General features: G+C 37.1%; 1 protein-coding gene and 1 long non-coding RNA gene across 6 annotated transcripts in view; one reads left to right on the top strand and one right to left on the bottom strand.

Annotated features, from left to right (window-relative positions):
• Window positions 1-27,298, bottom strand: part of LOC133242915 (uncharacterized) — a 310,686-nt gene that overhangs the window by 229,151 nt on the left and 54,237 nt on the right. The gene's annotated exons all lie outside the window — the stretch shown is intronic.
• Window positions 20,657-24,802, top strand: AGTR2 (angiotensin II receptor type 2). Of its 3 annotated transcripts, none has more exons than XM_061408321.1 (3): window positions 20,657-20,862; window positions 21,014-21,075; window positions 22,324-24,802. In XM_061408321.1, the coding sequence occupies exon 3, from the start codon at window positions 22,363-22,365 to the stop codon at window positions 23,449-23,451; it is 1,089 nt and encodes a 362-aa protein (XP_061264305.1). In that variant the 5' UTR covers window positions 20,657-20,862; window positions 21,014-21,075; window positions 22,324-22,362; the 3' UTR covers window positions 23,452-24,802. The 3 variants fall into 3 exon arrangements, with proteins under 3 accessions (XP_061264305.1, XP_061264304.1, XP_061264306.1); XM_061408320.1 differs by having other exon boundaries at window positions 21,014-21,087; XM_061408322.1 differs by lacking the exon at window positions 20,657-20,862 and having other exon boundaries at window positions 20,953-21,075.

Here is a 27,298-nt window from a genome sequence, read left to right as displayed (position 1 = left end):
AGCAACTAAAAAATAACAAAAGTATGGTCATATTGCTTTTCCAAAAGTGTGGCAGTTATTAATCCTGCCATTGAGTAATAAAATCTCATGAGTTTAGAGTGGGTTTTCTTTTACAATTAAGCTGAAAAAAAAATGAAAATCTAAGCTTGCTTTAATTGGCATTTATTTGATTATTAGAGGGTATGAACACTTTTTTGTGTGTTCATTTATTCTTTCACTTAGTGGAAAGACCATGGGCTTTGGGGCCAAACAAATCTGGCTTTAAATTTTAACTCTGCCACTTCCTAGTGTAGGTATGTCATATTAAAAAATGTGTATAATACCTGCTGTGTAATGCTTTTTTGATGGTCATACATGCTACATATAAAAAAAACTAACTTGTGAACTGGTTTAATGAATAACAGCTATTATTATTATTTCCCTTTGTGTGAGTTGTCTATCATATTCTTTGTCAAAAATAACATTGTGCAGAAATATTAAAGAAGCTGGATGAACACTAGAATAGGAACTGGAGACTTATTAGCCATAAAGTTTAGTCACTAAGTAGTGTCTGACCCTTGCAACCCCATGGATTGTAGCCTGCCAGGCTCCTCTGTCCACGGGATTCTCTAGGCAAGAATACTGGAATGGGTTGCCATTTCCTTCTCCATATTAGCCATAATACCCTGACAAAATCACAGTTAAAAGCCTTTGATGGTGTGGATCACAATAAACTGTGGAAAATTTTGAAGGAGATGGGAATACCAGACCACCAGACCTGCCTCTTGAGAAACCTGTATGCAGGTCAGGAAGCAACAGTTAGAACTGGACATGGAACAACAGACTGGTTCCAAATAGGAAAAGGAGTACGTCAAGGCTGTATATTGTCACCCTGCTTATTTAACTTCTATGCAGAGTACATCATGAGAAATGCTGGGCTGGAGGAAGCACAAGCTAGAATCAAGATTGCTGGGAGAAATATCAATAACCTCAGATATGCAGATGACACCACCCTTATGGCAGAAAGTGAAGAAGAACTAAAGAGCCTTTTGATGAAAGTGAAAAAGGAGAGTGAAAAATTTGGCTTAAAGCTCAACATTCAGAAAAACAAAGATGATGGCATCTGGTCTCATAACTTCATGGCAAACAGATGGGGAAACAGTGGAAACAGCAGCTGACTTTATTTTTGGGGGCTCCAAAATCACTGCAGATGGTGATTGCAGCCATGAAATTAAAAGATGCTTACTCCTTGGAAGGAAAGTTGGTCATAACTAGACATAGTTGACCAACCTAGACAGCATATTAAAAAGCAGAGACATTACTTTGCCAACAAAGGTCCGTCTAGTCAAGGCTATGGTTTTTCCAGTAGTCATGTATGGATATGAGAGTTGGACTATAAAGAAAGCTGAGCACTGAAGAATTGATGCTTTTGAACTGTGGTGTTGGAGGTGACTCTTGAGAGTCCCTTGGACTCTAAGGAGATCCAACCAATCCATCCTAAAGGATATCAGTACTGGGTGTTCATTGGAAATACTGATTTTGAAGCTGAAGCTCCAATACTTTGGCCACCTGATGCAAAGAACTGACTCATTTGAAAAGACCCTGATGCTGGGAAAGATTGAGGGCAGGAAGAGAAGGGGATGACAGAGTATGAGATGGTTGGATGGCATCACCGACTCAATGAACATGGGTTTGGGTGGACTCTGGCAGTTGGTGATGAATAGGGAGGCCTGGCGTGCTGCGTTTCATTGGATCGCAAAGAGTCAGACATGACTTAGAGACTGAACTGAACTGAAATACTCTTGAGTGTTAATTTCCATGTAAAAACTGAGATAATTTCTATCTTGCCCACTTTGCTTTTGTGAATTTTGAATAAGATAACAGATGTGACAGAAGTTGGAAAACATTAATTAAAAATTACTGTATTTTTACTGTTACTATTATGATGAAGAAAAGTCGATGTTCAAAATCCCTATGGCTAAAACTGGCATCCAAAATCTACCACCTCTTTCCTTAATGGTCTGAATTATGAGATGCTATCAGTGTAGACTATGGTTCTCTTAGAGAATTCTCCATATCAGCAGCAATTTAAAGGGGGTAAGGGAGCAGGCTTTTACTTTTGACATAAGGTATCGCTAGAGAAAGAACACATATCTGAAGCAATTTAGCACACTTACAGGAAATTAAAATTTGCATATATTTATGGAGAATAACTCATAATAGGCCAAGATTGTCTCAAGGGAAATTCTTAATCCCTGGACCTTTAGAAGTCAAGATCACAAAACCTTTTGATGTCTTAGTACAGTTGACTGGAAGAAACATAGCAATGACTCATTAGATAGGAATATATCCATAAAGCAAACTGGCTACAGTTAAACTGAGCAAAGATAGTGGAGCATGAGGGCCAAGAATGTAATTTCTTGAGGCAAGCAGACTTGAATGCCAATCTTGTGTTTTTCACTTATCAGTTGAGTGACATTGGCCAAATTGTCCCAGTTTCCCCAAAGTGTTGTTATGAGGGTTATATGAGAAATATGGTGCTTGTACTGTGCTTACTTGGTACAGTTCCTACAACAGTAAGTACCAAAGAAATGGTAGCTATTATTAAACAGTTATTATTAGCAGTATTATTAATATCTCAATAATTAGCATATTCAAAAATTTTGCATGTGTTTGTGTGAATAGAAGTAACCATGATTGTTACTTCTTTTACTGAATAACAGCCCAGAGCAATACTCTTTCAAAGAAGCCTCATAAATGCAAAGTCCCAAAACTTCAGATGTTAGAACTAGATCAGTCTAGACAGGAAAAATAAATTGTTTCTCTCAAACTTTATAGAGGTACCTTCACACAGGTTGAAAATACAGGAGAAAATAAAAGTTAGTTATAAGTGGACATTTGGTTAGAAATATGCTGAACTTGTGGTAATTCAGAAAAATTATGAGGAGATTTGAAAGGCCTGTTACAGTAATTAGCTTAATAGAGTCATCAATAGATAACGTATATCAGAATTAAGTGGTTGGTTGTGTTTACAAAAAAAATTCAGATGCACACTAAAATCAATTTATTTCCAGAGGTTAACACTGCTTTTCTATAGACTGCAGCATAATATGGAGAAGGCAATGGTACCCTACTCCAGTACTCTTACCTGGAAAATCCCATGGATGGAGGAGCCTGGTGGGCTGCAGTCCATGGGGTTGCTAAGAGTTGGACACAAATGAGCGACTTCACTTTCACTTCTCACTTTCATGCATTGGAGAAGGAAATGGCAACCCACTCTATTGTTCTTGCCTGGAGAATCCCAGGGATGAGGGAGCCTGGTGGGCAGCATAACAAGAAAAACTGTCAGACATTTTTAGGAAGAGAGAGCACGTGGGTTATTAACCTAACCAATCTTTTGTTCAAACCAAACAAATTCTGCATATGCCATGACTGTAGGGTTTGTTTTTTTTTTTCAAACTTTTCTTTTATGATAAATTTCAAGTCATATTTGAAGTTGGTGAAGAACATAGGGTGTATGTGGACTTTTACAGCAAATATCCTAACAGGTTGCATAGCTCTCATTTCTTTCACACTCATTTATCCTGCAGATTATTGTCTTGCCATTTCTTTCTTTTTTTTTTTTTTTGCCATTTCTTTTTAAAAAGGACCCAATCATGCTAATTTTCTGTTTAAAACTTACTCATTATCAGTAGATTAAATCTAAACTGCCTAGTATGGCTAGGAAGGTGCGTTACAATGCTTTGACATATATCCTTTTTAAGTTCCTTTCTTACCTTTTCTCTGCCTGATAGAAATTACTCTCTGAAAGTTTTGCCAAAAGAAAATTAATGTTCCTTCTACACCTTCCATGCATGTTGATTGCTGATATTTTTATTAAAATCCTTCAGTCAATTTAGACTTGCTTCTATGGGCTGAAACATTCTTGGTCATTTTTGTATCACACTCTAGAACTTAGCATGTTGTCTAAACTTATTAATTTAAAAAATGCCCAATAAATGCTTTTTGAAAGAATGAATGAGTTGGTGGAGGTCATTGGCTTTTATATTCAACATCAGATAAAATAGATATTGTAGCTTAGAAATTATTTGGTTGAATTCTGCCTTGGGCCATATATATTAGGCAATTTTCCTTAGTATAAAAAATTAAGAATTTTGACAAACAGGTCGTAATATAAGGTTTTATTTTATTTATCAGTATTTGCAAAATTAAAATCCAGTTTTAATATTGTATTTGGTATGACATTTTCTAAAATTTGAATAGCACAAATAAAACTCTGTGCCCTATACCTGATTAATTTATTTAGCAAAAGAGAGCTTCAGATTGCATTTTAATTATATAACTTTAAATAGACTTTGAAATGTTAAAATATCAAAGCCAATGATGACAAACATTTGCCATAAAAGGTGGTATTATTCTGAACCTAGGAACAACAACAGTGAAAACCAATAGGAAAGAAATCTTTAGATCTACTCCAGTTATAAAACAAAATCCATATATGGGATACATTTTAGAATGAAGAGATGTCAGAAATCTATGTATAACTGAAATGACAATTTTCCATCTGGTCCTTTGCTTCATACTAATGAAAAGTACTTATTATTAAAAAGCAATTTTTTTTAAGTGACAGTTGTTCATTCAACATTTATTGAGCTTCTATTTTGAGTCAAATTTGGCTCTAGGACCTAAGTTTACATCAGTGAACCAAATAGGCAAAGTTTTTATTAATAGAGATTATTTTCTTGTATAAGAAAAAAGTAAGTAAACAAATATGATTACATATGTGTGTATGCATGTATGTGTGTGTGTGTGTGAATTCTGTGTCAGATTCCCTGGTGGCTCAGATGGTAAAGAATCTGCCCGCAGTGCAGAAGACCCAGGTTCAATAACTGGGTCGGGAAGATTCCCTGGAGAAGGGAATGGCAACCCAGTCCAGCATTCTTGCTTGGAGAATTCCATGGACAGAGAAGCTTGGCAGGCTACAGTCCATGGGTTTGCAGAGTCAGACTCGATTGAGCAACTAACACTTACTTACTTATGCGTGTGTGTGTGTGTATGTGAATGCTATGTCAGATGGTGATAGGGACTGTAATGTTCCAGTGGCAAAGACTCCGCACACTCAATGCAGGGGGGCCCAGATTCAATACTTGGTCAGGGAACTAGACCCACATACCACAACAACAACAATGAAAAAGATACTGCATGCTACAATGAAGATACTGCATGCAGCAACTAAGATCCAGTACAGCCAAATAAATAAATAATTTTTTAAAAAAGCAGGGTATGGAAGGACGAATGGGAAAGTTTCTGTAGTAAGATGACATTTGAGCAGAGATGTAAGAGAAGTGAGGGAGTAGGTCACCTGGTTCTCTGCAGAAAGAGAATGTCTCATAGTAGGGATAACACTTGTGGCAATCTTGAGTGCAAAATACACTTGGGGACTAGGTATTAAAATACCAAGGAAGTCAGTGTGACTGGGTGGAATAAACTGGCAGAAAGATGTAGGTGCTGAGGTCTTAGAAGTAATGATGATGATGATGCATATAAGAGTTGGGGGTGGGGGGTGCAGATTATATCATGTGAGGCCTTGTAAGCCATGTTGAGAGAGGAGAAGTCATTGGGAAGTTTTGAACAGAGTGATATGATCTGACATTTATTTAGATATTGTCTACATAAGCTGTGCCTTTCATTCTAAATTCTTCATTAGTCATTACTAGGCTACACTTTAGTTTATTACTTTGTTTAGAGGTCAAAGCACATGACCAGAAACAGTTTAGGCAGTTTTAGACAATCATTAATAATAATAGTAATGAATATGGTTAATAATAATAGTTATTAACTTTAAACATCATCATAGCAGCAACAACAGCAAAAATGCACATGAATGTTACCACGTAGGTACCTGCTCTGTGTACTCTGTGCATATGTTGTTTCTTAGGATCCTCACAAATACCTATGAGGAAGTACTGTTATTCTGTCTATGTTATATTTGTAGAAACAAGAACATAAGTCGCTTAATCTCCAGAAAACATTTTATTTATGCTGCCATCTGCCTTATGCAAAACTACATTTATCTTGTTTTGGTATAAAATGACAACACAGAATAATATAGTGCACAACTATTTGACTTGCTTTTGAGGAGTAATAACAGTAGTTTAATCAAAATAGTAAATATTAATTGAATATACTATATTCTATATAGTGTGTGTATATATATGTGTGTGTGTGTGTGTGTATATATATACACACATATATATATATACACACACTATATTCTAGGTACCATATTAAATGTTATATATATATTACTTCATTTAATCCTTACAATATCCCAGACAAGGAAACTGGAACTCAGGGATGCAAAGTAAGTTATCCAAGGTAACGCAGCTAGTGGTTCACAACAAACTGTGGAAATTTCTTAAAGAGATGGGAATACCAGACCACCTTTTCTAACTCCTGAGAAACTTGGTCAAGAATCAAAAGTTAGAAGCAGACAGACATGGAACAACATACTGGTTCAAAATTGAGAAAGGAGTTCATTAAGGCTGTATATTGTCACCCTGCTTATTTAATTTCTATGCAGGGTACATCATGTGAAATGCTGGGCTGCATGAATCCAAAGCTGGAATCAAGATTGCAGGGAGAAATTTCAGCAACCTCAGATATGAAGATGATGCCACTCTAATGGCAGAAAATTAAGAGGAACTAAGGAGCCTCCTGATGGCAGAGAAAGACAAGAATAAAAAAGCTGGCTTAAAATTCAACATTCATAAAACTGAGATTATGGCATCCTGTCCCATCATTTCATGCAAATAGATGAAGAAAAAATAGAAACGGTGGTAGATTTTATTTTCGCGGGCTCCAAAATCACTGCAGATGGTGACTGCAACCATAAAATTAAAAGACGCTTGCTCCTTGGAAGAAAAGCTATGATGAACCTAGACAGTGTATTAAAAAGCAGAGACATCACTTTCCTGACAAAGGTCCCTCTAGTCAAAGCTATGGTTTTTCCAATAGTCATGTATGGATATGAGATTTGGACCATAAAGAAAGCTGAGCACTGAAAAATTGATGCTTTTGAGCTGTGGTGTTGGAGAATATTTTTCAGAATCCCTTGGACAGCAAGGAGATCCAAACAGTCCATCCTAAAGGAAATCAGCCCTGAATATTCATTGGAAGTACTGATGCTGAAGCTGAAGCTCCAATATTTTGGCCAACTGATACAAAGAGCCCACTCACTGAAAAAGACCCTGATGCTGGGAAAGATTGAGGGTAGGAGGAGAAGGGGCTGACAGAAGATGAGATGGTTGAATGGTCTCATCAACACAGCTGCTGCTGCTGTGTCGCTTTAGTCGTGTCCGAATCTTTGCGACCCCATAGAGGGCAGCCCACCAGGCTTCCCGTCCCTGGGATTCTCCAGGCAAGAACACTGGAGTGGGTTGCCATTTCCTTCTCCAATGCATCAAAGTGAAAAGTGAAAGGGAAGTCGGTCGTGTCTGACTCTAGCGACCCCATGGACTGCAGCCTACCAGGCTCCTCCATCCATGGGATTTTCTAGGGAAAAGTACCAGAGTGGGATGCCATTGCCTTCTCCTCAACACAGCTAGTAAATGGTAAAACAAGGATCAAATCTAGGTTCATCTTACTCCAGGGCTTGTGTTTTCACTATTGTACTATATGACAAAATGTGGGTGAAAATAGATTGATGCATTCAAAATCTTTTAAAAGTGTATATGATATAACATGTTTCAAAACCCTCTTTATTCAATTTATTTTTAATCTGTGAACATAGAGTCATCAGCAGTTGTGTGTTCATTTGGAATGTCCTATAAATGTAAAGCACACAGTACTGTTCCTTCTAGATCAGCCTCTGTGATAGTCACTTTATTACCTTGATCTGTCCACATGATCCATATGCTGTTTATCTAACCATTTGAACTGTCTGGTCCTTGAGATCAGTGATGGCCATGGTGTGCCTATCACTTTGAATATGTAACGTGGAAAAATACATTTGTCATTTCAGTCTAACACAAGTTACAAAAATAGTAAAAAGGACACAATGCAAAGATAAATTGCTGAAAGAGAGGAAGAGGAAGGGCAATGAAAAGGAAGTGGATGACAGAGAGGGAGAGGAAAGGATTGGACTCTGCCAGTGATAAGTGGCAATATAGAACCAGCATCAGTCTCCCAATACCCACCAGTCTACTGTGCATTCTGAAAGATTCTGCTTTCACTTCCCTCTCCTAGTAGAAAACACTCCAGAGGACAGGTGAACCTCATTTTTTTCCCTCCTTGCTCATCTCCTTATCCTAAGAAATCCTTCTAAGTCTTATTCATATTCACAAAGTCAGAAAGAACAAAAATTGTTAAAAAACATTTATTCTTTGTAATAAATTAGATGGGAAGTTCCTGAAACCAGGAGGCAAGTTTTATTTATCTCTGAGGTTCCAATACTTGGCCTAAGCACTAGTACATGCTAGGCCTTGAGGAAATGTTTGTTGAAAGAATGAGTATTTTAAATTCAATACTGTAAAGTAAATAAATAAATAAAATTTTAAAAAAAGAAAGAAAGAATGAGTATTTTAATGAGGCACAGACTATAAAATTGGTGTGGATAATGTAACAGTATCCTACATGAGCACGCAGAGGGTTAACATTATAAAATATTGAATCCAACTTTTCCAGTACTGACCCTATTTGGCCCAGTTGGCTGGTGGAGGAGATCATCGTTTCATCCCTTCATTCTCCCTTCCAAAGAGAGAAGAACTCTAGCTTCTGTACTTGAACCTCCAAACAAGCACAGAACTACGATAATTAATCTACTGGCCCAAATCACTGAAATATTCTCAAAGATCTACTTTTCAATAGCTGAAGCAATGAACTTGGATGTTCCTCACTTGCCTTCTCATCTGTCCTTTCTGCCTAGAATCACTGTCTTGTGCAGAGGAAAGGCATTATTAGGTTGTTTTAGGTGTTTAGTCACTAAGTCATGTCCAACTCTTTACAACTACCTATCCCAATATTTAATGGAGCTCACATTTCTCTTTGACTCTATTAGTATCTTAGGATACCAAGTCGTACATAGGAGTGCCTGTTGGGTCTGTAACTTCTCAGAGTATTTGGCAAAATTTCAAGGGGAAAAATATTAATAGAAACTTTTAGAAATTTTCAACCTGATTAAAAAACAAATTCATTTGGAAAGTATAGGACAAATTGTATCTGCACTGTTCTTTTATTTTATATATTTTACAGTTTTAGATTTCTTTTAAAAGCTTTTCCAATACTCTGAAGAGATTTGTATAGTCAATTAAATTATATAAACAAAGCAGTTTAAGATCTTTTCACCTTACTGACTTCATCTTAGCTACAGGCATTTACTTGAAGATTCTGGAAATAAAAATCTTCCTTTTACAACATTTTACTTGTGAGATTTGCCCTGAGTGTTATCATATTTACCAATTATTTGCTTTTGTTGGGCTATTCTGCTTTGAAAACATTTTTCTAACTGACTTTGACCCAGAGACTCCAAGCAGGCTTGAAAGTTCTCCTTGAGTTGGGAAATGAATTCATCTAGTGCCTCATGTTTAACAGAATGGTATAGGAGAAATAATGGCTGGGCTTTGAGCATCAGTTCTATCATTTACTAGCTGTTTGAACTTGGGCAAGTTATTTAACCTCTTTGTATTTCAGTCTCCTAATTTATCCTCATTTATAAAACGAGGATGATAAAGGTCTTTCAGATCATTGAGAAGTTCATGGGAAAACCGTGTCTAGTACCCAGAACCGTGCCTGGCACCATTTCCTGTACTCTATTCACGTAGTTTAATGTCAGCACCTCCCTAACAACCCCAGGGGACTTCATGTCTGGGGAAGTGAAAACTGACTTCTCTTCATAAAAAGGTCAGGAACCTTCAGATGGAATCAACCCTGGAGCTATGTAAATAATGTTTGTTTTTTGCATTAATGCCAAACCTTCTGACTAGGAGTTCAGAACAAATAACTCAACAAAAATGTATAGTTAACGGGAAGTAAACTTAAACGAACAGTACTAAATGTTCACTGAATCAGTGTTTACTGCAATCTGTGGGGATTAATGTGATTGGAAATAACTAAACTACAATGAAAATAGTAATGTAATTTGTTCTTGAAGTTCATTCATTTACATATTGATTTGTTATCTCTTCTTCTAGACAATGTCTTTTGGAATCTCTAGGCTACAGCTCACTTTTTTAAGCTTAAAATAAAAGGAGAATAGAGGCAGGGAGGGAGGAATGGGGAGCTACTACTAATGGACATCATGTTTCTTTCAGAGGTAATGAAAGTCTACTGAAATTATATAGTGGTAATAGTTGCACAACTTTGTGAATATACTAAAAACCACTGAATTGTATGTTTTAAAAGGATAAATTTTATGGTGTGTGAATTATATCTCAATTTTTTTAAAATAAAGCTGAATAATTCAATTTTGACCTATATAAAACAGGACCAATATAAAACATGGGTGTTAATACTGTAATAATGTGCCATAACATAACTGTACAGAAATCTATCAACTTCTAAATATCTGAAAATGAACTGTTTTCTTTGGGGACACATTGAAAATTATTTATAATAATAATTCTACTTTCAGTTATAGATTTTAAAAATCTGTGTTGAACATCATGAATCTAAATATCTGTGTGTGTGTGCTAAGTCACATCAGTCCTGTCTGACTCTTTGCAACCCTATGGACTGTAGCCCACCAGGTTCCTCTGTCCATGGGATTTTCCAGGCAAGAATAGTGGAGTGGGTTGCCATGCCCTTCTCCAGGAGATCTTCTGGACCCAAGGATGGAACCTGTGTCTCTTATGTCTCCTGCATTGGCAGGCGAGTTCTTTACCACTAGCACCACCTGTAGGACTGGGAATTCCCTGGTGATCCAGTAGTTAGAACTCTGCACTTCCACAGCAGGGGACATGGGTTTGATCCCCGGTCAGGGAACTAAGATCCCCCAAGCCAAAAAAATAAAAAAACAAACAAACAAACAAATAAAAAAACCCACAGATATCTGTAAGATAAATGTCTAAAAGCTCAAGCAGGAAGGCGCCAAGATGGCAGAGGAGTAGGACAGGGAAAACACTTTCTCCCCCACAAATTCATCAAAAGAGCATTTAAACGTCGAGTAAATTCCACAAAACAACTTCTGAATGCCGGCAGAGGACACCAGGCACCCAGAAAAGCAACCCAACTCCTCGAAAGGAGGTAGGAAAAAATATTAAAGACAAAAAAAGAGACAAAGAGGGAGGGACGGAGTTCCGTCCCGGGAAGGGAGTCTTAAAAAGAGAGAAGTTTCCAAACACCAGGAAACCTTCTCACTGCCGAATCCGTGCCGAGCTTTGGAAGCACAGAGGACAACATAACAGGGAGAAAAAATAAATAAACAATTAAAACTCGCAGATTGCGAGCCCTACGGTAACTCCTCCAGCGGAGAAGCAGCGCAGACGCCTGCATCCACCATTAGCAAGCGGGGGCTGGGCAGGGAGGCGCGGTGCGGGCTGCATCGCTGAGAGTAAGAATCTGGCCTGAATACCCTGAGCACTATCTGAGCAAAATAATTTGGGCTAGCAAACCAGACTGTGGGATATCTACCATGCGAAAAGCCAGCTCTAACCTAAGACACCGCCAGCCCGCGCACGGAACAAAGGACTAAACAGAGGTAGCCGGCTGCAAACCTTCCCCCTCCGGTGACAGGCAGCCAGAGCCGGAAGGGGGCAATCGCAGCCCCAGAGCGACATTATCTATAAAACTGGCTTCTTTGCTAACTAAAACTTATTGGGGGTCTGGACGGTCAACATCTGCCTGAGAAGGTGTGCCGGTTTTACACCCAGATAACCAAGTGGCGGGGAGGCGATAAGTCGCAGCATTGGTGCTCGCCAAACACCTCATCACCTGAGCTGCTCGGACCTGGGAAGAGCACAAAACGCAGCCCCAACTGAGTCTGCGCCTCTGAGGACTACCTGAGTGCCTGAACCTGAGCGGCTTGGACCTGGGAGGTGCATGCAACCCAGGCCCAGCCTCGGATTGTTCCCGGCGGAACAACCTAGAGCCTGAGCAGTGTGGGCAGGGAGGCTACATGCGCCGTGAGCGGGGGCAGACCCAGTGTGGCTGAGGCACTGCGAGCCCACGCCAGTGTCATTTGTTTGCAGCATCCCTCCCTCCCTCCCCATAGCGCAACTGAACAAAGAGAAGAAATACAGCTCCACCCACCAGAACACCGACACAAGCTTCCCTAACCAGGAAACCTTGACAAGCCACCTCTACATACCCACACACAGCGAGGAAACGCCACAATATAAGAGAACTCCACAAACTGCCAGAATACAGAAAGGACTCCCAAACTCAGCAATTTAAACAAGATGAAGAGACAGAGGAATACCCAGCAGATAAAGGAACAGGATAAATGCCCACCAAACCAAACAAAAGAGGAAGAGATAGGGAATCTACCTGATAAAGAATTCCGAATAATGATAGTGAAATTGATCCAAAATCTTGAAATTAAAATGGAATCACAGATAAATAGCCTGGAGACAAGGATTGAGAAGATGCAAGAAAGGTTTAACAAGGACCTAGAAGAAATAAAAAAGAGTCAATATATAATGAATAATGCAATAAATGAAATTAAAAACACTCTGGAGCCAACAAATAGTAGAATAACAGAGGCAGAAGATAGGATTAGTGAATTAGAAGATAGAATGGTAGAAATAAACGAATCAGAGAGGATAAAAGAAAAACGAATTAAAAGAAATGAGGACAATCTCAGAGACCTCCAGGACAATATTAAACGCTACAACATTCGAATCATAGGGGTTCCAGAAGAAGAAGACAAAAAGAAAGACCATGAGAAAATACTTGAGGAGATAATAGTTGAAAACTTCCCTAAAATGGGGAAGGAAATAATCACCCAAGTCCAAGAAACCCAGAGAGTCCCAAACAGGATAAACCCAAGGAGAAACACCCCAAGACACATATTAATCAAATTAACAAAGATCAAACACAAAGAACAAATATTAAAAGCAGCAAGGGAAAAACAACAAATAACACACAAGAGAATTCCCATAAGGATAACAGCTGATCTTTCAATAGAAACTCTTCAAGCCAGGAGGGAATGGCAAGACATACTTAAAATGATGAAAGAAAATAACCTACAGCCCAGATTATTGTACCCAGCAAGGATCTCATTCACGTATGAAGGAGAAATCAAAAGCTTTTCAGACAAGCAAAAGCTGAGAGAATTCTGCACCACCAAACCAGCTCTCCAACAAATACTAAAGGATATTCTCTAGACAGGAAACACAAAAATGGTGTATAAACTCGAACCCAAAACAATAAAGTAAATGGCAACGGGATCATACTTATTAGTAATTACCTTAAACGTAAATGGGTTGAATGCCCCAACCAAAAGACAAAGACTGGCTGAATGGATACAAAAACAAGACCCCTACATATGTTGTCTACAAGAGACCCACCTCAAAACAGGGGACACATACAGACTGAAAGTGAAGGGCTGGAAAAAGATTTTCCATGCAAATTGGGACCAAAAGAAAGCAGGAGTCACAATACTCGTATCAGATAAATTAGACTTTAAAACAAAGGCTGTGAAAAGAGACAAAGAAGGTCACTACATAATGATCAAAGGATCAATCCAAGAAGAAGATATAACAATTATAAATATATATCCACCCAACATGGGAGCACCGCAGTATGTAAGACAAATCCTAACAAGTATGAAAGGAGAAATTAACAATAACACAATAATAGTGGGAGACTTTAATACCCCACTCACACTTATGGATAGATCAACTAAACAGAAAATTAACAAGGGGAAAAAAAAAAACAAACATGTATCTATAAAGCTCACTAAAGCAAAGTACAGTAAAATGAGGTATGGCAATAAAAGGTGTTAAATTTATCAAATAAAAAAAAATAATAAAGTGCTGAAAAATTAAAGCTGTCAAAAAAAAAAAAAAAAACAAAGTAGGGGCAGTATTCTTTAACAATGACAATATCATAAAAAACAAAGAAAGGCTGTAAAAGTGTTCCAGATTAAAAGAGACTTTATCAACATGACAATGAAATGCAATATCTGATCCTGGACTAGATCTTGTACTAGAAGGAAAAAGTGCTAAAAAGGACACTGAGGGTCAGTTAACAGTATTAGAATACAGACAGTAGATTTAATAAAAGTATTTTATCCATGTTAAATTACTGAAGTTGACAACTGTACTATTACAGTTATTGACCGAATATCCCTATTCTTAGGAAATTCAGAAATATGTACTGAAGTATGTGGGATACTTCATGGGAATAAAAACCATGATATCTGCAGCAGGCCTTCCAAGAGTTTAGAAAAAAACTTTTTGGGTGGGGAGCAGACAAATAATAAAGAAATCGGGTGAAATGATAAGAACAAGTGAAAAATCTGGGCAGAGGTCATATGGATATTATTTGTATTATTTTTGGAACTTTTCTTTAAGCTTGACATTAAAAATTAAAAAAAAATAAATAAATAAAAGCTCAAGCAGTCTCAGAATTTCCAATAATAAGTCTGTTTTTCACTTCTTTGGAATTAAGATCCCAGAACCGCCCCCCATACTTCCTGTCATCTTCCTCTATCTTTCAGTCTTAAATCATTTTATGCCTAAAAAGCAAAATATATCCAAAGATGTACATTATTTTATTGTTTTTCTGTCCTTTTAGGGGCCTGGAGGAGAGGTTGGGGTAAATGAGTCCCTCAAACAAAGCCAAATATCCATTTGTTTTTATTATTTTCTGTGAACTGATGGCCAGTTTTGGAGAGATATTATTCTACCTTTCCCCCCTATCTTTGTTGTAGACAAACATCAGGGCATTGCTTCCCCTCCTGCTGCAACCCTCACCATCCTCCAACTTTGACAGTTTGTCTAATTAATCAATCAAGAGCTTTAATGTTTTCTAGGCTGCCTAGAGCAGGGACATGACTATAGCTTCATCAGTAATAGTAATATTTAAAATAATGTATCAATAGAATTGGGTGGCTACAAGAAATTAGGGTTTAGAGAGGAAAAAGTAAGGGAGAGAATGGTTTGGGGGAATCATCAGTCTGCTTCTAGAATGATAATGCCTGCTATAGAATTTCCCAGAGCAGAAGTAAAATATCCTCCAGTTACCAGTTTTCCTGGTCTGATTTGTGTAGTCACCAAGCCTGATTTCCCTTCATTACTGATATTGTGAAGGAGATAGAGAGAGTGCTTTAGATAAGGAACACAAGCCTTATGGTCATTGCAAAGTAGTATATCCCTATTATAAATGAATAAGTTAGAAATCAAGGTGGTACATTAGTTTTCTAAGAATTTTTTTGGCACAAGTTTATTGCTGAGAGACTGGGTATCCTGAGAAAATTCAGTTTCTGGACCTCAAGCCTGAGGACTATACTTTAAACTTAATGATTTGTTGATCTACTCCCCTATGAGAGATCCAACCAGGCAACATTTCCCCAGAACATCTTTGTTATCTAACAGTGGTATTTAAAACTTTATAAGAAAACTGGTTGGTTTGTTCAATTTAACTAACTGGTCATTTTGGATAATTTAGTCAAATTAATTGTAGGAGAGAAAAAAAATTACCCACTTAGGTTCAGTGGCTATGACAGAAAATTTCACTGATAAAAGATTAAGTAGAAAAAAAAAAAGCAGAGTTTATGAACATACACATACTGCATTTGAGTCGGAGAACTCAGTCATGAGTAACTCAACTCAAAGGAGTCATCAGAGGGCTTATATATCATCTTAACAAAGAACAATAAAATTGCAGAGCAGTGACAAGACAAAGGAAAGGGGGTTTAGATTTTGACTGGCAAACTGTGGGAAAATAAATACAGTTGATTCTTGAACAACACAAGTTTGAAATGCAAGGGTCCAGTTACATGCAGATGTTTTTCAATAAATTATATTACTGTATATGACTCCCTGTTGGTTGAATCTGCCGACGTGGAACTACAGGTATGGAGGACCCAATGTAAAGTTACACACGGATTTCCAACTGCCCAGGAATTGATGCCCTATTCCCTGCCTTGTTCAAGGGTCAACTCTATATGGGGGAAACTAATGGAAAATAAAAATTATTTAGTAAGACTTGTTATGTAGATTCTTCTTGGTATCCACCTCTGGGCTGATAGAGTCTGAAGTTTTCTCCTATTCATTAAGAATTCTGCTCTTCCTGGTAAAAGAAATAGAGACATATTTACAAATTTATGTCCCACTTTTAGGCAGATGGGGGAAGACAGAGAGCTTTTCTTGTATCTGCTTCTTTTCAGTCTTTAGCTCAAAATAATCCTTATGCCAAAGTGGCATATTTTGGAATGCATATTGTGATACCCTACATAATCAATTTACTCAGATAAGTAGGAGAAAATGTCATATCAGTTAGTTGATATTTTGAATATGAACAAAACTATATGTTCATTTGTAATTGTTTATCTTTCCAACAGTTGGGTTACATACATTGAGATGCTATTTGGTAGATTTAGGGTGTCTTTTGTGAGATCCTGCTCTGAACATGATGCTCAGGCCTGCAGATGCCTTTGAGCCAAAGGGAAATTGGAACTCTTCCCTCTCCTTATGTTTTTGTGATCAGGTTCAACTGGAAGCAACTGGCCTCAGGAATGTACTGAGTCAGACATCTATTCATTTCACTGCATGGATTCCACCTTGTTAGCTGATTTAATAGTCCTCTTACTCTCTGTGATGCCTAGGCAGTCAGTTAATATGATACAATCACTCATATTGGCCATTTTACTGAATTTTTTAGGCTGGTTTATACAAAATGGTCAATATGATGGCTATTTCTGATCCTTATTGTTTTTTTCTCACTTGCATTCATCCTGACATTCTTGTTCTCATTATATTGAAAGCTAAAGAGAGGCACAAAAATAATCTGCAAAGACGTAACGACAAGGCAATCTTCTTAACTCTCCCCTTTCAGGGACTCTCAGGTTTGGAAAAGTCCAGTGGTAATTAAAGTAAAGCTTCGCTATGGTAACTGAATTGAAAAAAGATTAGTGTTAAGTATATATGTGGGTAATGAGGTGTGATTTGTATTTGTGTGTGTGTGTGTGTGTTGAAGTTGGGAAAAGTGGAAGTGCTACTGTTGAAGGAAGGGGGACCCTTTTCAAGGCCCGAGAGTGGGCTCTTGTCTAATACTTGGAAGTGAACTGTCCAAGGAGACACATGTGCTGGCAAAGCAAGAGATTTTATTGGGAAAGGGCACCCAGGCAGAGAGCAGTAGGGTAAGGGAAAGCAGAAGGACTGCTCTGCCACATGGCCCACAGTCTTGGGTTTTATGGTGATAGGGTTAGTTTCTGGGTTATCTTTGGCCAATCATTGTGACTCAGTCCTTTCTGGTGGTGCACTCATTGCTCAGCAAAAATGGATGCCAGCGATAAGGATTCTGGGAGGTGGTCAGACATGTGGGATCTTCCTTTCACTTTTTCTGAACTCTTCCGATTAGTAGTGGCTTATTAGTTCCATGTTCCTTACTAGGACCTCCTGTCATAAAGTAACTCATGCAAATGGTTACTATGGTGCCTGGCCAGGGTGGGCGGTTTCAGTCAGTGTGCTTCCCAGAACACTACTGTTCTGGATAGGGACTCAGAGAGGTAGCTGGGGTGGAGGAAAATTAAAATAAACTAAAAACAAACTAAAAAAGAAGGCCAGTATATATTTAATCATTTTATGGTCTGCACCTCTAATCCTCACCTTTATAACTAGGGCACGCATATCCAGACCTGTACTTTATAGTTTCTTTTTTCCTTCAAAACCTAATCTGTGTGTGTGAGTGAGGATAAGAGAGACAGACAAGGTTTTTTTTCCGAGATTTTTAGCAGAGGAGAAATTCCTCTGGAGAACTTCCTCCTTTTTTTAAAAACCTGACCCATTAAATTTTAGTGTTAAGTAATCTCACAATAGAGGAAAAGTATTCACTAGAAAAATGTTAATCCAATGTGATTTACCATTGTTTAATTCTGCTAGCCAAGCTGCACGTGTCCTGAAGAGCTACATAATTTATTCAAATGACCTGGGGCTTTAAAGTCAATCTTCCAGCAGAAAAAATTACTCTCTGCCCCCAGGAGAGTGATTTTTTGTGTGTTGTACTGTTCTCCTGACTGACATTTATTTGACTCTCAAGTGTATTTACATTGTTGGTTTAACTTGGAGTTCTTTACTGAATCAATAATATGCTATGTTTTTCACTTCAAGTGGTATCAATATTATTATTCCATTGCTTTTTCTTTTCTTTTTGCTTTTTTTCTCCCTTATCTCTCTGTAGTTACATAGTTTTGCTTTGACCTGCGAAAATTTTTACTCCTAAAATTATAAAGAAACAGAGTAAATGTTCTTTAAATCTTCTGGGAAATGCGTGCCTCTTTAAACTTTATTTATGTCAGAACTTACTGTAATGAAGGACAAAAGCTCTAGACAAGGTCTCCTACTCCTCGGGGGTGTTCAAGGCTAGGTCTCCCGGAGGCGAGTCTGCAGTTTGTTCTCAAAAGCTTATAGCTCACCTCCTGGCTATTTCTTTAAAAGGGGCATGAGAGGGGCCTAGAAATAGAGCAGGGTGGGAATCTGACCCATCGTGACCACTCAGGAGGCCCTGGCCTGGAAAATTTCCCTGTACGTGGTAAAAACAAACATTTGAAATGGAGGGAGAAACCAGGCTTAAACAAAGAGTGAAACCAGTTCCCATTTAAACTCTCCTGCCGATAACCATATGTGCCCCCTCATTTGTTTTCCAAACATCAGTTTTCCATCATTTGGACAGAGCCTCAACCTGAATCTGTCCAGAACATAGGAAGCAAATATTTTGAGATTTCATAAAATGCTGTGTCTGTATATGAGTAGAATTTGCTCCATGTTCAAACAGTCTACTGAAATAGTATTGTGCAAACTTTTGAATCATACTATATTTTTCAGGCAATGGTGACCTCTTCTTGCTGATCCCATCTGTCTGTGTACTATAGTATCAACTTCAAAATGAATGGAAAAACAGACAAATGTCAAAAGCCATCTGTTTTGTTTCATGTCATTTGTAATTTGTCTTCTGTAACCCACCCTCCCTTTGCTGTGTTACTTCTGTGGGACCTTTACTTAGGTCCCCAGCAACCTCCTCAGAGTCTGCCTGCCCTCTTACTTCTCCTGCAGCCTGCAGCCTGGCTAAGTGCACTCTTACTGCTCCCAGAAAAAAAAAAAAAAAAAACGATCAGTAGAAATAACTGGAATCCTTTATACTCATGTAAGTGTCCTGGGTTCTCTGGTTTTCTGTACTCACTGCAGTTAACTAGTCATACATTTTGCCTACCTGTGGCCTCCATTTTGGGAAGAAAATGAAAAATATTTTCTCCCATGCAACAATCCTTCAAACTCTTCCCCCCTTCTTCAGTGCTTTTGTAACAGCTTATAAATGGCCAGCAAGGACTTTTTTGTAAATGTTGCATGTTTTCTTTTTGCCAGGACAAGGGTGAGATTAAAGGGCCAGCTAATACTGCCTCCTGTACTGTGGCAGTTAAGACTGTGAGTACTGACATTAGAGTGCCTTGGTTTCAAATCAAATGTCCCCATTTAATACCTATGTGATTTCAGAAAAGCTATTTAAATTCTGTGAGCCTTACTGTACTGATTTTTTTTTAAACGGAGGTAATAGTAATAGCTTATAATAGTACCTAGTGTGTGCTAGGCACAATTTTTAAGCACTCTAAACATAACAACTCATTTAATTCTTATAACTCCATGATGTAGGTAATTAACATCATCCCCATTTCTCAGATGAGAAAACTGAGACACAAAGAAGGAAAGTAACTTGGCCATAGTCATGGAATTACTAAGTGGTATAGCTGAGCTTGTGAACCAGGTAATTGGAACCCAGAGGCCATGTACATACACTGGTATGCTCTATTGTCTATCTATGAAAGTATTGAGTATAAAGCACTTAGCACAGTGTTTGGCAAATGGGATTTATTGTCAACTGGTATAATCACTACCATCACATGTATTTATCTTTCTTTTGTCACTCTTGCTTCTTCTATACTTATTGTGTAAGGCTAACCACCCTCAACCCCACAAAAAGAAAAACAACACTAATCTGGGCTACAATAGCTGCCTAATCCTTCTGATGTTGTATACTTTGTATTTAAACCACAAATATGATAGAGACCCATGAAAGGAGACAATGCTTATTAATATTTCTTTTAGAAGACATGAGAATTATTTCCTTCCTGTCACTATCTCTCCAGCAAAAGCCAACAAAAACTGCTTAACACAAAGGAGAAATTTTAGAAATGTTAGACTTCAAGTAAAGTTGCTGCTGTTCTTTTATTAAACCGGGGTAAAATTTTTCAAAAAGTAATGAAAGTTGTAAAAGATGCTGGTGGAATTTAACTCAACTACTAGAATAAATTCCCTAACCTCCACTCCTTAACTCACTTTAGAATGCCGGTATCGGGGTAAAAGAAAGAGAAAATTCTGCAAATAATTATATTCTTCTTTTAAAGTAAGCCACTGACTTCAAAATTCTCTAACACATTTGTGGAAACTTCATTTTTTTTGTTTGAGATTTATTTGAATGAGCTGTTATGATTGGAGACAGTAAGAATTTCAGATTAATGTTTTGCAGCCAAAAAAAAAAAAAAAAAAAACCCACTGGAAAGCTGGCAAGTGTTCATAAGTCAGACCTAGAATTATGTAGGTTGAAGGCTCCCAGTGGACAGACGGAATATATAAGAAGGAAACCAGAGATCTGGTGCTATTACGTCCCTGACTCTAAGGGAACTAATAAGCACAAAATTAAAAGCATTCTTCAGCCTGAATTTTTAAGGTAGGTCTGCACAATTTATACATACTCTATTTGGAAAGTAAAACATACATTAAATGAAAATTTTTTTATGGATGTGCTTTCCCTTTTTCCTGTATTTTAACACTGTATTTTGCAAAATTCCTAAATTATTAAATTACTGTTTCTTTTACAGGGATGCACTTAAGAACGAAGCAAGCTGATTTATGATAACTAAGTTTTAAACTCGAACAACGAGTAAGTCTTCAAGTGAGTTTATTTTAGATTCTTTCATGTTAATTTGTTAAGTCAAGATTATGAAAGAGTAAAGCTCTAAACAAAAGTGATGTTTGTTGTTTATTAAGAGATTCTTTGCTGATTACATTTTCACTGAGTAGTTTATTTATATGTGTTTTGAAACTATCCAAAGGAATAGTCTTTCCCTTACTGTGTTATCTTCAGCTAACTTTTTTTTTGTTTTAAAATAATGTTGCTATTAAAAATAACAGTATCACAAAAATCTGAATACTGGTTATAATATTCAATAGCCAAGTAGCACTGTTACTACTTAGCTGTTAAACTAAAAAATAATAATAATAATAATAAGCAAAGGAAAAAGTGATACAATTATATTATGACTAATCATTGATGTTCAATTTTTATTTCATTGAGCAACACAATTTTTTCTACTTGACCGTAAATCCAATTTTGGTATTTTTTAGTTTTCTGTTCCTAATTAAAATAAGTAGCTTTTCTTTTATATGGATTAAACTTAAATATCCATATGTAAAAGTAATAGTCTCTATTAAAATGTGATGGGGGTTTTAAAAATATGCACATATTCCATAAATACCTCTTAATTATATTATTATTGTGAAAACAATGGAAAAGTAGAACTATAGGAATTATTTTTAATTAGTAAAAACCAGCCATAACCCACTATCCCAATATGTTCCTTTTGCATATTTTCTTTAAGTCTTTTGTACACTTACTTATTTTTTCCATAGTTTATTTTACTTATTTCTCCATAGCTGGAATGATTTGTATATAATTAGTTACTTGAAAAAGGCATTTCTCTATGCAATAGTAGGCAGTGGTGTAGTTTCTAGAAAGTATACAGAGTGAGATATGTGCTCATGTGTTTTTGAAACGGTAATTTTTCTTGTTTCTTTTTATTTGTTTCACATATTTCTTATTCTGGCTAACCTTTTGAAATATTAATTTTCTTTAACCTTTTTGACAATAGAAAAGAAGGGCAAAAAGTAGTTTTGCTTAGAATTTTCAGTCTAGATGCCAGAATGTCTTAATTTCTTAGTATTACTGAGAGAATTCTCTTCTCTTCTTCAAGAAGTAAAGTCCATTCTTATTTCATAAGGCATGCTTCTGTTTCCCAATATTTTCTATAATAACCTACATTTTTTGCTTTCAACAAACTTTTATAATGCTAACAACTTGATAATATCCTAAATTCTGTATGTGTTCTACAAGTTCTTTTTTTTCCCTCAGAAGGTGTAAAAATTAGGAGCTGCTGACATTTCAATCAACATGAAGACCAACTTCTCCCTTGCCACCATCAGCAAAAACATTACCAGCAGTCTTCACGTTGGACTTGTGAACATTTCTGGCAATGAATCTACCTTTAATTGCTCACATAAGCCATCGGATAAGCATTTAGATGCAATTCCTGTTCTCTATTACATTATTTTTGCAGTTGGATTTCTTGTCAATACTATTGTGGTTACACTGTTTTGTTGTCAAAAGGGTCCTAAGAAGGTTTCCAGCATTTACATCTTCAACCTAGCTGTGGCTGACTTACTTCTTTTGGCTACTCTTCCTCTCTGGGCAACCTATTATTCTCATAGATATGACTGGCTCTTTGGACCTGTAATGTGCAAACTTTTTGGTTCTTTCCTGACCCTGAACATGTTTGCAAGCATTTTTTTTATCACCTGCATGAGTGTTGATAGGTACCAATCTGTCATTTACCCCTTTCTGTCTCAAAGAAGAAATCCCTGGCAAGCATCTTATATAGTTCCCCTTGTTTGGTGTATGGCTTGTCTGTCCTCATTGCCAACGTTTTATTTCCGGGATGTCAGAACCATTGAATATTTAGGGGTGAATGCTTGCATAATGGCTTTCCCACCTGAGAAGTATGCCCAATGGTCAGCTGGGATTGCCTTAATGAAAAATATCCTTGGTTTTATTATCCCTTTAATATTCATAGCAACATGTTATTTCGGAATCAGAAAACATCTACTGAAGACCAATAGCTATGGGAAAAATAGAATAACTCGTGACCAAGTTCTGAAGATGGCAGCTGCTGTTGTTCTGGCGTTCATCATTTGTTGGCTTCCCTTCCATGTTCTGACCTTCCTGGATGCTCTAGCCTGGATGGGTGTCATTAATAGCTGTGAAGTTATAGCAGTCATTGACCTGGCACTTCCTTTTGCCATTCTCCTGGGATTCACCAACAGCTGCATTAATCCCTTTCTGTATTGTTTTGTTGGGAATAGGTTCCAGCAGAAGCTCCGCCGTGTGTTTAGGGTTCCAATTACTTGGCTCCAAGGCAAGAGAGAGAATGGGTCATGTGGAAAAAGCAGTTCCTTTAGAGAAATGGAGACCTTTGTGTCTTAAACGTAAGAGTGGAATACAGGTTATCAATATGGCTACTTGGCTTAAAAGATCTCCCTGAATTATCTTTTAATGGCTTTAATAAAATAACAATTTTTCCCCTTAATGTAATCTTTTCTCAGACTTCTAGAACAGGAAACCAAATGTACCTCTTAAGTTTTATCCTCCAGTGATTTTCAAAAATTGCCTCCTTTTTTTCCCTTCCTTGTCTATCAGTACGAGATGTCACTGGGGAGATATATCTATAATCTAGAAGTAACTGGGAATTTATCTCAAATTATAATTAATAAGAAATTGTGAATGATGATTTGGGGTTTCAGATTTCTCTTTGAGAAATTCTGGAGTCTTTGTTGATTTTTATATCTATTTTTATCGAGCTTTTATCTTGAACCAAGGCCAGTCTTTTAATTCATTGCATTATTTACAAGATAGTATGCTAAAAGGAATGAGCACTTCTACTTTATATTATGAATAATAATCTTTTTATATTTCACTTTAGCATGAATTTATATTTAAGATATAGCTACATATTGAGTAGGGCTAGGAATATAGTATAGATTACATGTACTCCTACATTTAACTTGTATTTATAATCATAAAAAGTGAAATGTGTAATAACATAGATCTCCAATAAACAAATATCTGAGTGTTCACTAAAGTCTGAATAAACTTTTTAAATTTCTATTCATTTTAACTGTTTGAAGGTTTCTATGTCCTCTGATACTTTTTCAAAAACAATAACTAAGAACTACTTAGTGTATAAAATGTAAAGGTCATTCTTTACATCCTTGACCTTTTGGATATGGTGCTTTGATTGATATATAGGAAGTTGACCTGAGTTTTATTATTGATGCTTTGGTTGTGGGTTGCTTCCCAAAATATTTGGGTGGCTGCTTTAACTCTTTAATTTGTAATAAACCCTTAACTAGTATAGGAAAAACTTATCTCAGAATGGAATTTTGATACTCAAGGAGGACAAAGAGATCCAGCAAATGACAAGTTTGGTGTCACACAACAAACCTACCTGTCAGGGCAATGCAACATGGCTTAGAAAATATAGACCATGGGGTATACTTAAATTACACCTGTGGATACTGTTTGTTCCAGAATTTATAGGATTCTGTGGGACTCTTCTATACCAGTGACTGGTGCATAGATCTCTCAACACTATTAGAACTCCTAACTTTGAGAAATACCTGAAACTGAGTTACCTAATTTAGAGCATGAATCCTAATTTTAGAAGTTAGAGATTTCATTCTGCACCAGACCCATATTTTACCAGGTTATCTAGGACCTTCCTAGACCAGTACTGACCTCTAAGATAGAAGTAAAGTTTCAGAAGCTTGGCATCTCCACCAGAATCTGAATGTCCTATATTGCCATTTAATCTGTGCAAAGCCTCAATCTTCTTCCAGAAATTAATAGAAGTGTTCTTGCACAAGCAGGAGTTCCACCAAAAGAAGTGAACTCCTGAAGATTTTTACATAGTTTGACTCTCTGAAGGTAGGAAAACCTTGCTCAGAGTACCAAACATCAGTTTGTAAAATGAATCAGTGATATAAGGATGGATGAATACATGTATGGATGGATAGGTAAATGAATGGAAACAAAGGAAAAATAATCAAGCTATAACTATAACATGAAAATTTTGTTATCTATAAACTATATCTCGTTATTTTTGAGCACTTACTATATGCAGGCACTACTGTAAGTACTTTATGAGTATGATTTCATTTAATCCTCATGACCACAAAATAAATGAAATGCTATTACTAGTTAATAGATAAGGAAAATGAGACATAAAGAGACAAGTAATTTTCTCAAAGTCACTTGGATTATTAAGTGGCAGAACTGGCACATGATCACAGGCATTTTGGCTCCAGATCTTAATTTCTTAACTTCTAGTACAACCTCCTCTAGTCTATAATACATTTTCAAGAATATATTATTTTAGTAAGAAGAGACAGTGTATTGAAATATGACCACATGATAAGGTGAAAGAGGTACAGTCTCAAATTTGGGGGAAAAGTATTAACAGAAGCGAAGAAAAGATTTAAAACAAAATTATACCTTGAGAAAACCATAATTCAAAAAGACACATGTAAAAAAAAAAAGACACACGTATCCTGAGTGTTCGCTGAAGCACTATTTACAATAGACAGGACATGGAAGCAACCTAGATGTCCATCAACAGATAAATGGATAAAGAATATGTGGTAAATATATACAATGGAATATTACTTGGCTATAAAAAGGAACAGATTTAGTCAGTTCTAGTAAGTTGCATGGAGAAGGAAATGGCAACCCACTCCAGTGTTCTTGCCTGGAGAATCCCAGGGACGGGGAAGCCTGGTGGGCTGCCATTGATGGGGTCGCACAGAGTCGGACATGACTGAAGCGACTTAGCAGCAGCAGCAGTAAGTTGCATGAATCTAGAGCCTATTATACAGAGTGAAGTATTAGTCTGGTGCAAAAGTAACTGGTTTTTGCATTGTTGAAATTTGCTATTTGATATTGGAATGAAGCAAGATGTTAGTCGCTCTTTCATGTCCAACTCTTTGCAACCCCATGGATTATAACCTACCAGGCTCCTCTGCCCATGGAGTTCTCCAGGCAAGAATACTAGAATGGGTTGCCATTCCCTTCTCCAGGGGATTTTCCCAACTCAGGGATCAAACCTGGGTCTCCTGAATTGTAAGTAGATACTTTACTGCTGAGCCACCAGGGAAGCCACTGATATTGGAATACATTCTAAATAAATGTGGATATGTTATATATCACTGTAATGTGCATTTTGCATTTTATGTTTTTTTGCTAATTACTTATTACTTACCATTTATTTTATATTTATTTTAGACTATGGAAATGATGTTAGTTGCTGTTGTTCAGTCGCTAAGACGTGTCCAACTCTTTGCGACCCCACTGACTGCAGCACTCAATATGTTAGCAAATTTGGAAAACTCAGTAGTGGCCACAGGAAATGATGTTAGATAAAAAAAAAATTTGAGAGATTTTCTTATTTGAGTTCAAAATGGGTTGTAAAGCAGTGGAGGCAACTTGCAACATCAACATCGCATTTGGCCCAGGAACTGCTAACAAACGTATATTGCATTGGTAGTTCAAGAAGTTTTGCAAAGGAGACAAGAGTCTTGAAGGTGAGGAGGGGCACAGTGCCTAGCCATGGGAAGTTGACAACAACAATTGAGAGCGATCATCAAAATTGATCCTCTTACAACTACAGGAGAATTTGCTGAGGAACTCAATGTTGACCATTCTGTGGTCATTTGGCATTTGAAGCAAATTGAAAACAAAAACGTTTGATAAGCGGGTGCCTCATGAGCTGACTGAAAAAAAAAAAAAAACAACATCATTTTCAAGTGTCATCTTCTCTTATTCTATACAACAACATGCCATTTCTCAACTGGATTGTGATGTGAGACAAAAAATGGATTTTATACGAAAACTGGCAATGACCAGCTCAGTGGATGGACTGAGAAGAAGCTCCAAAACACTTCCCAAAGCCAAACTTGCACCAAAAAAAGGTCATGGTCACTGTTTGGTGGTCTGCTCCCAGTCTGACACCCTATAGCTTTCTGAATCCTAGTGAAACCCTTACATCTGAGAAGTGTGCTCAGCAAATCGATGAGATGCACCAAAAACTGCAATGCCTACATACGGCACTGGTCAACAGAAAGGGCCCAATTCTTCTCCATGACTAAAGTCCAACCACATGTCACACAACCAATGCTTCAAAAGTTGAAAGAATTGGGCTACAAAGTTTTAACTCATTTGCCATATTCATCTGTCCTCTCACCAACTGACAACCACCTCTTCAAGCATCTCAACAACT

The sequence above is a fragment of the Bos javanicus genome, chromosome X (assembly GCF_032452875.1).
Source record: "Bos javanicus breed banteng chromosome X, ARS-OSU_banteng_1.0, whole genome shotgun sequence".
NCBI lineage: Eukaryota > Metazoa > Chordata > Mammalia > Artiodactyla > Bovidae > Bos > Bos javanicus.
The sequence above is the reverse complement of the archived record's forward strand: the minus strand, read 5'-3'. Positions and strand labels throughout refer to the sequence as shown.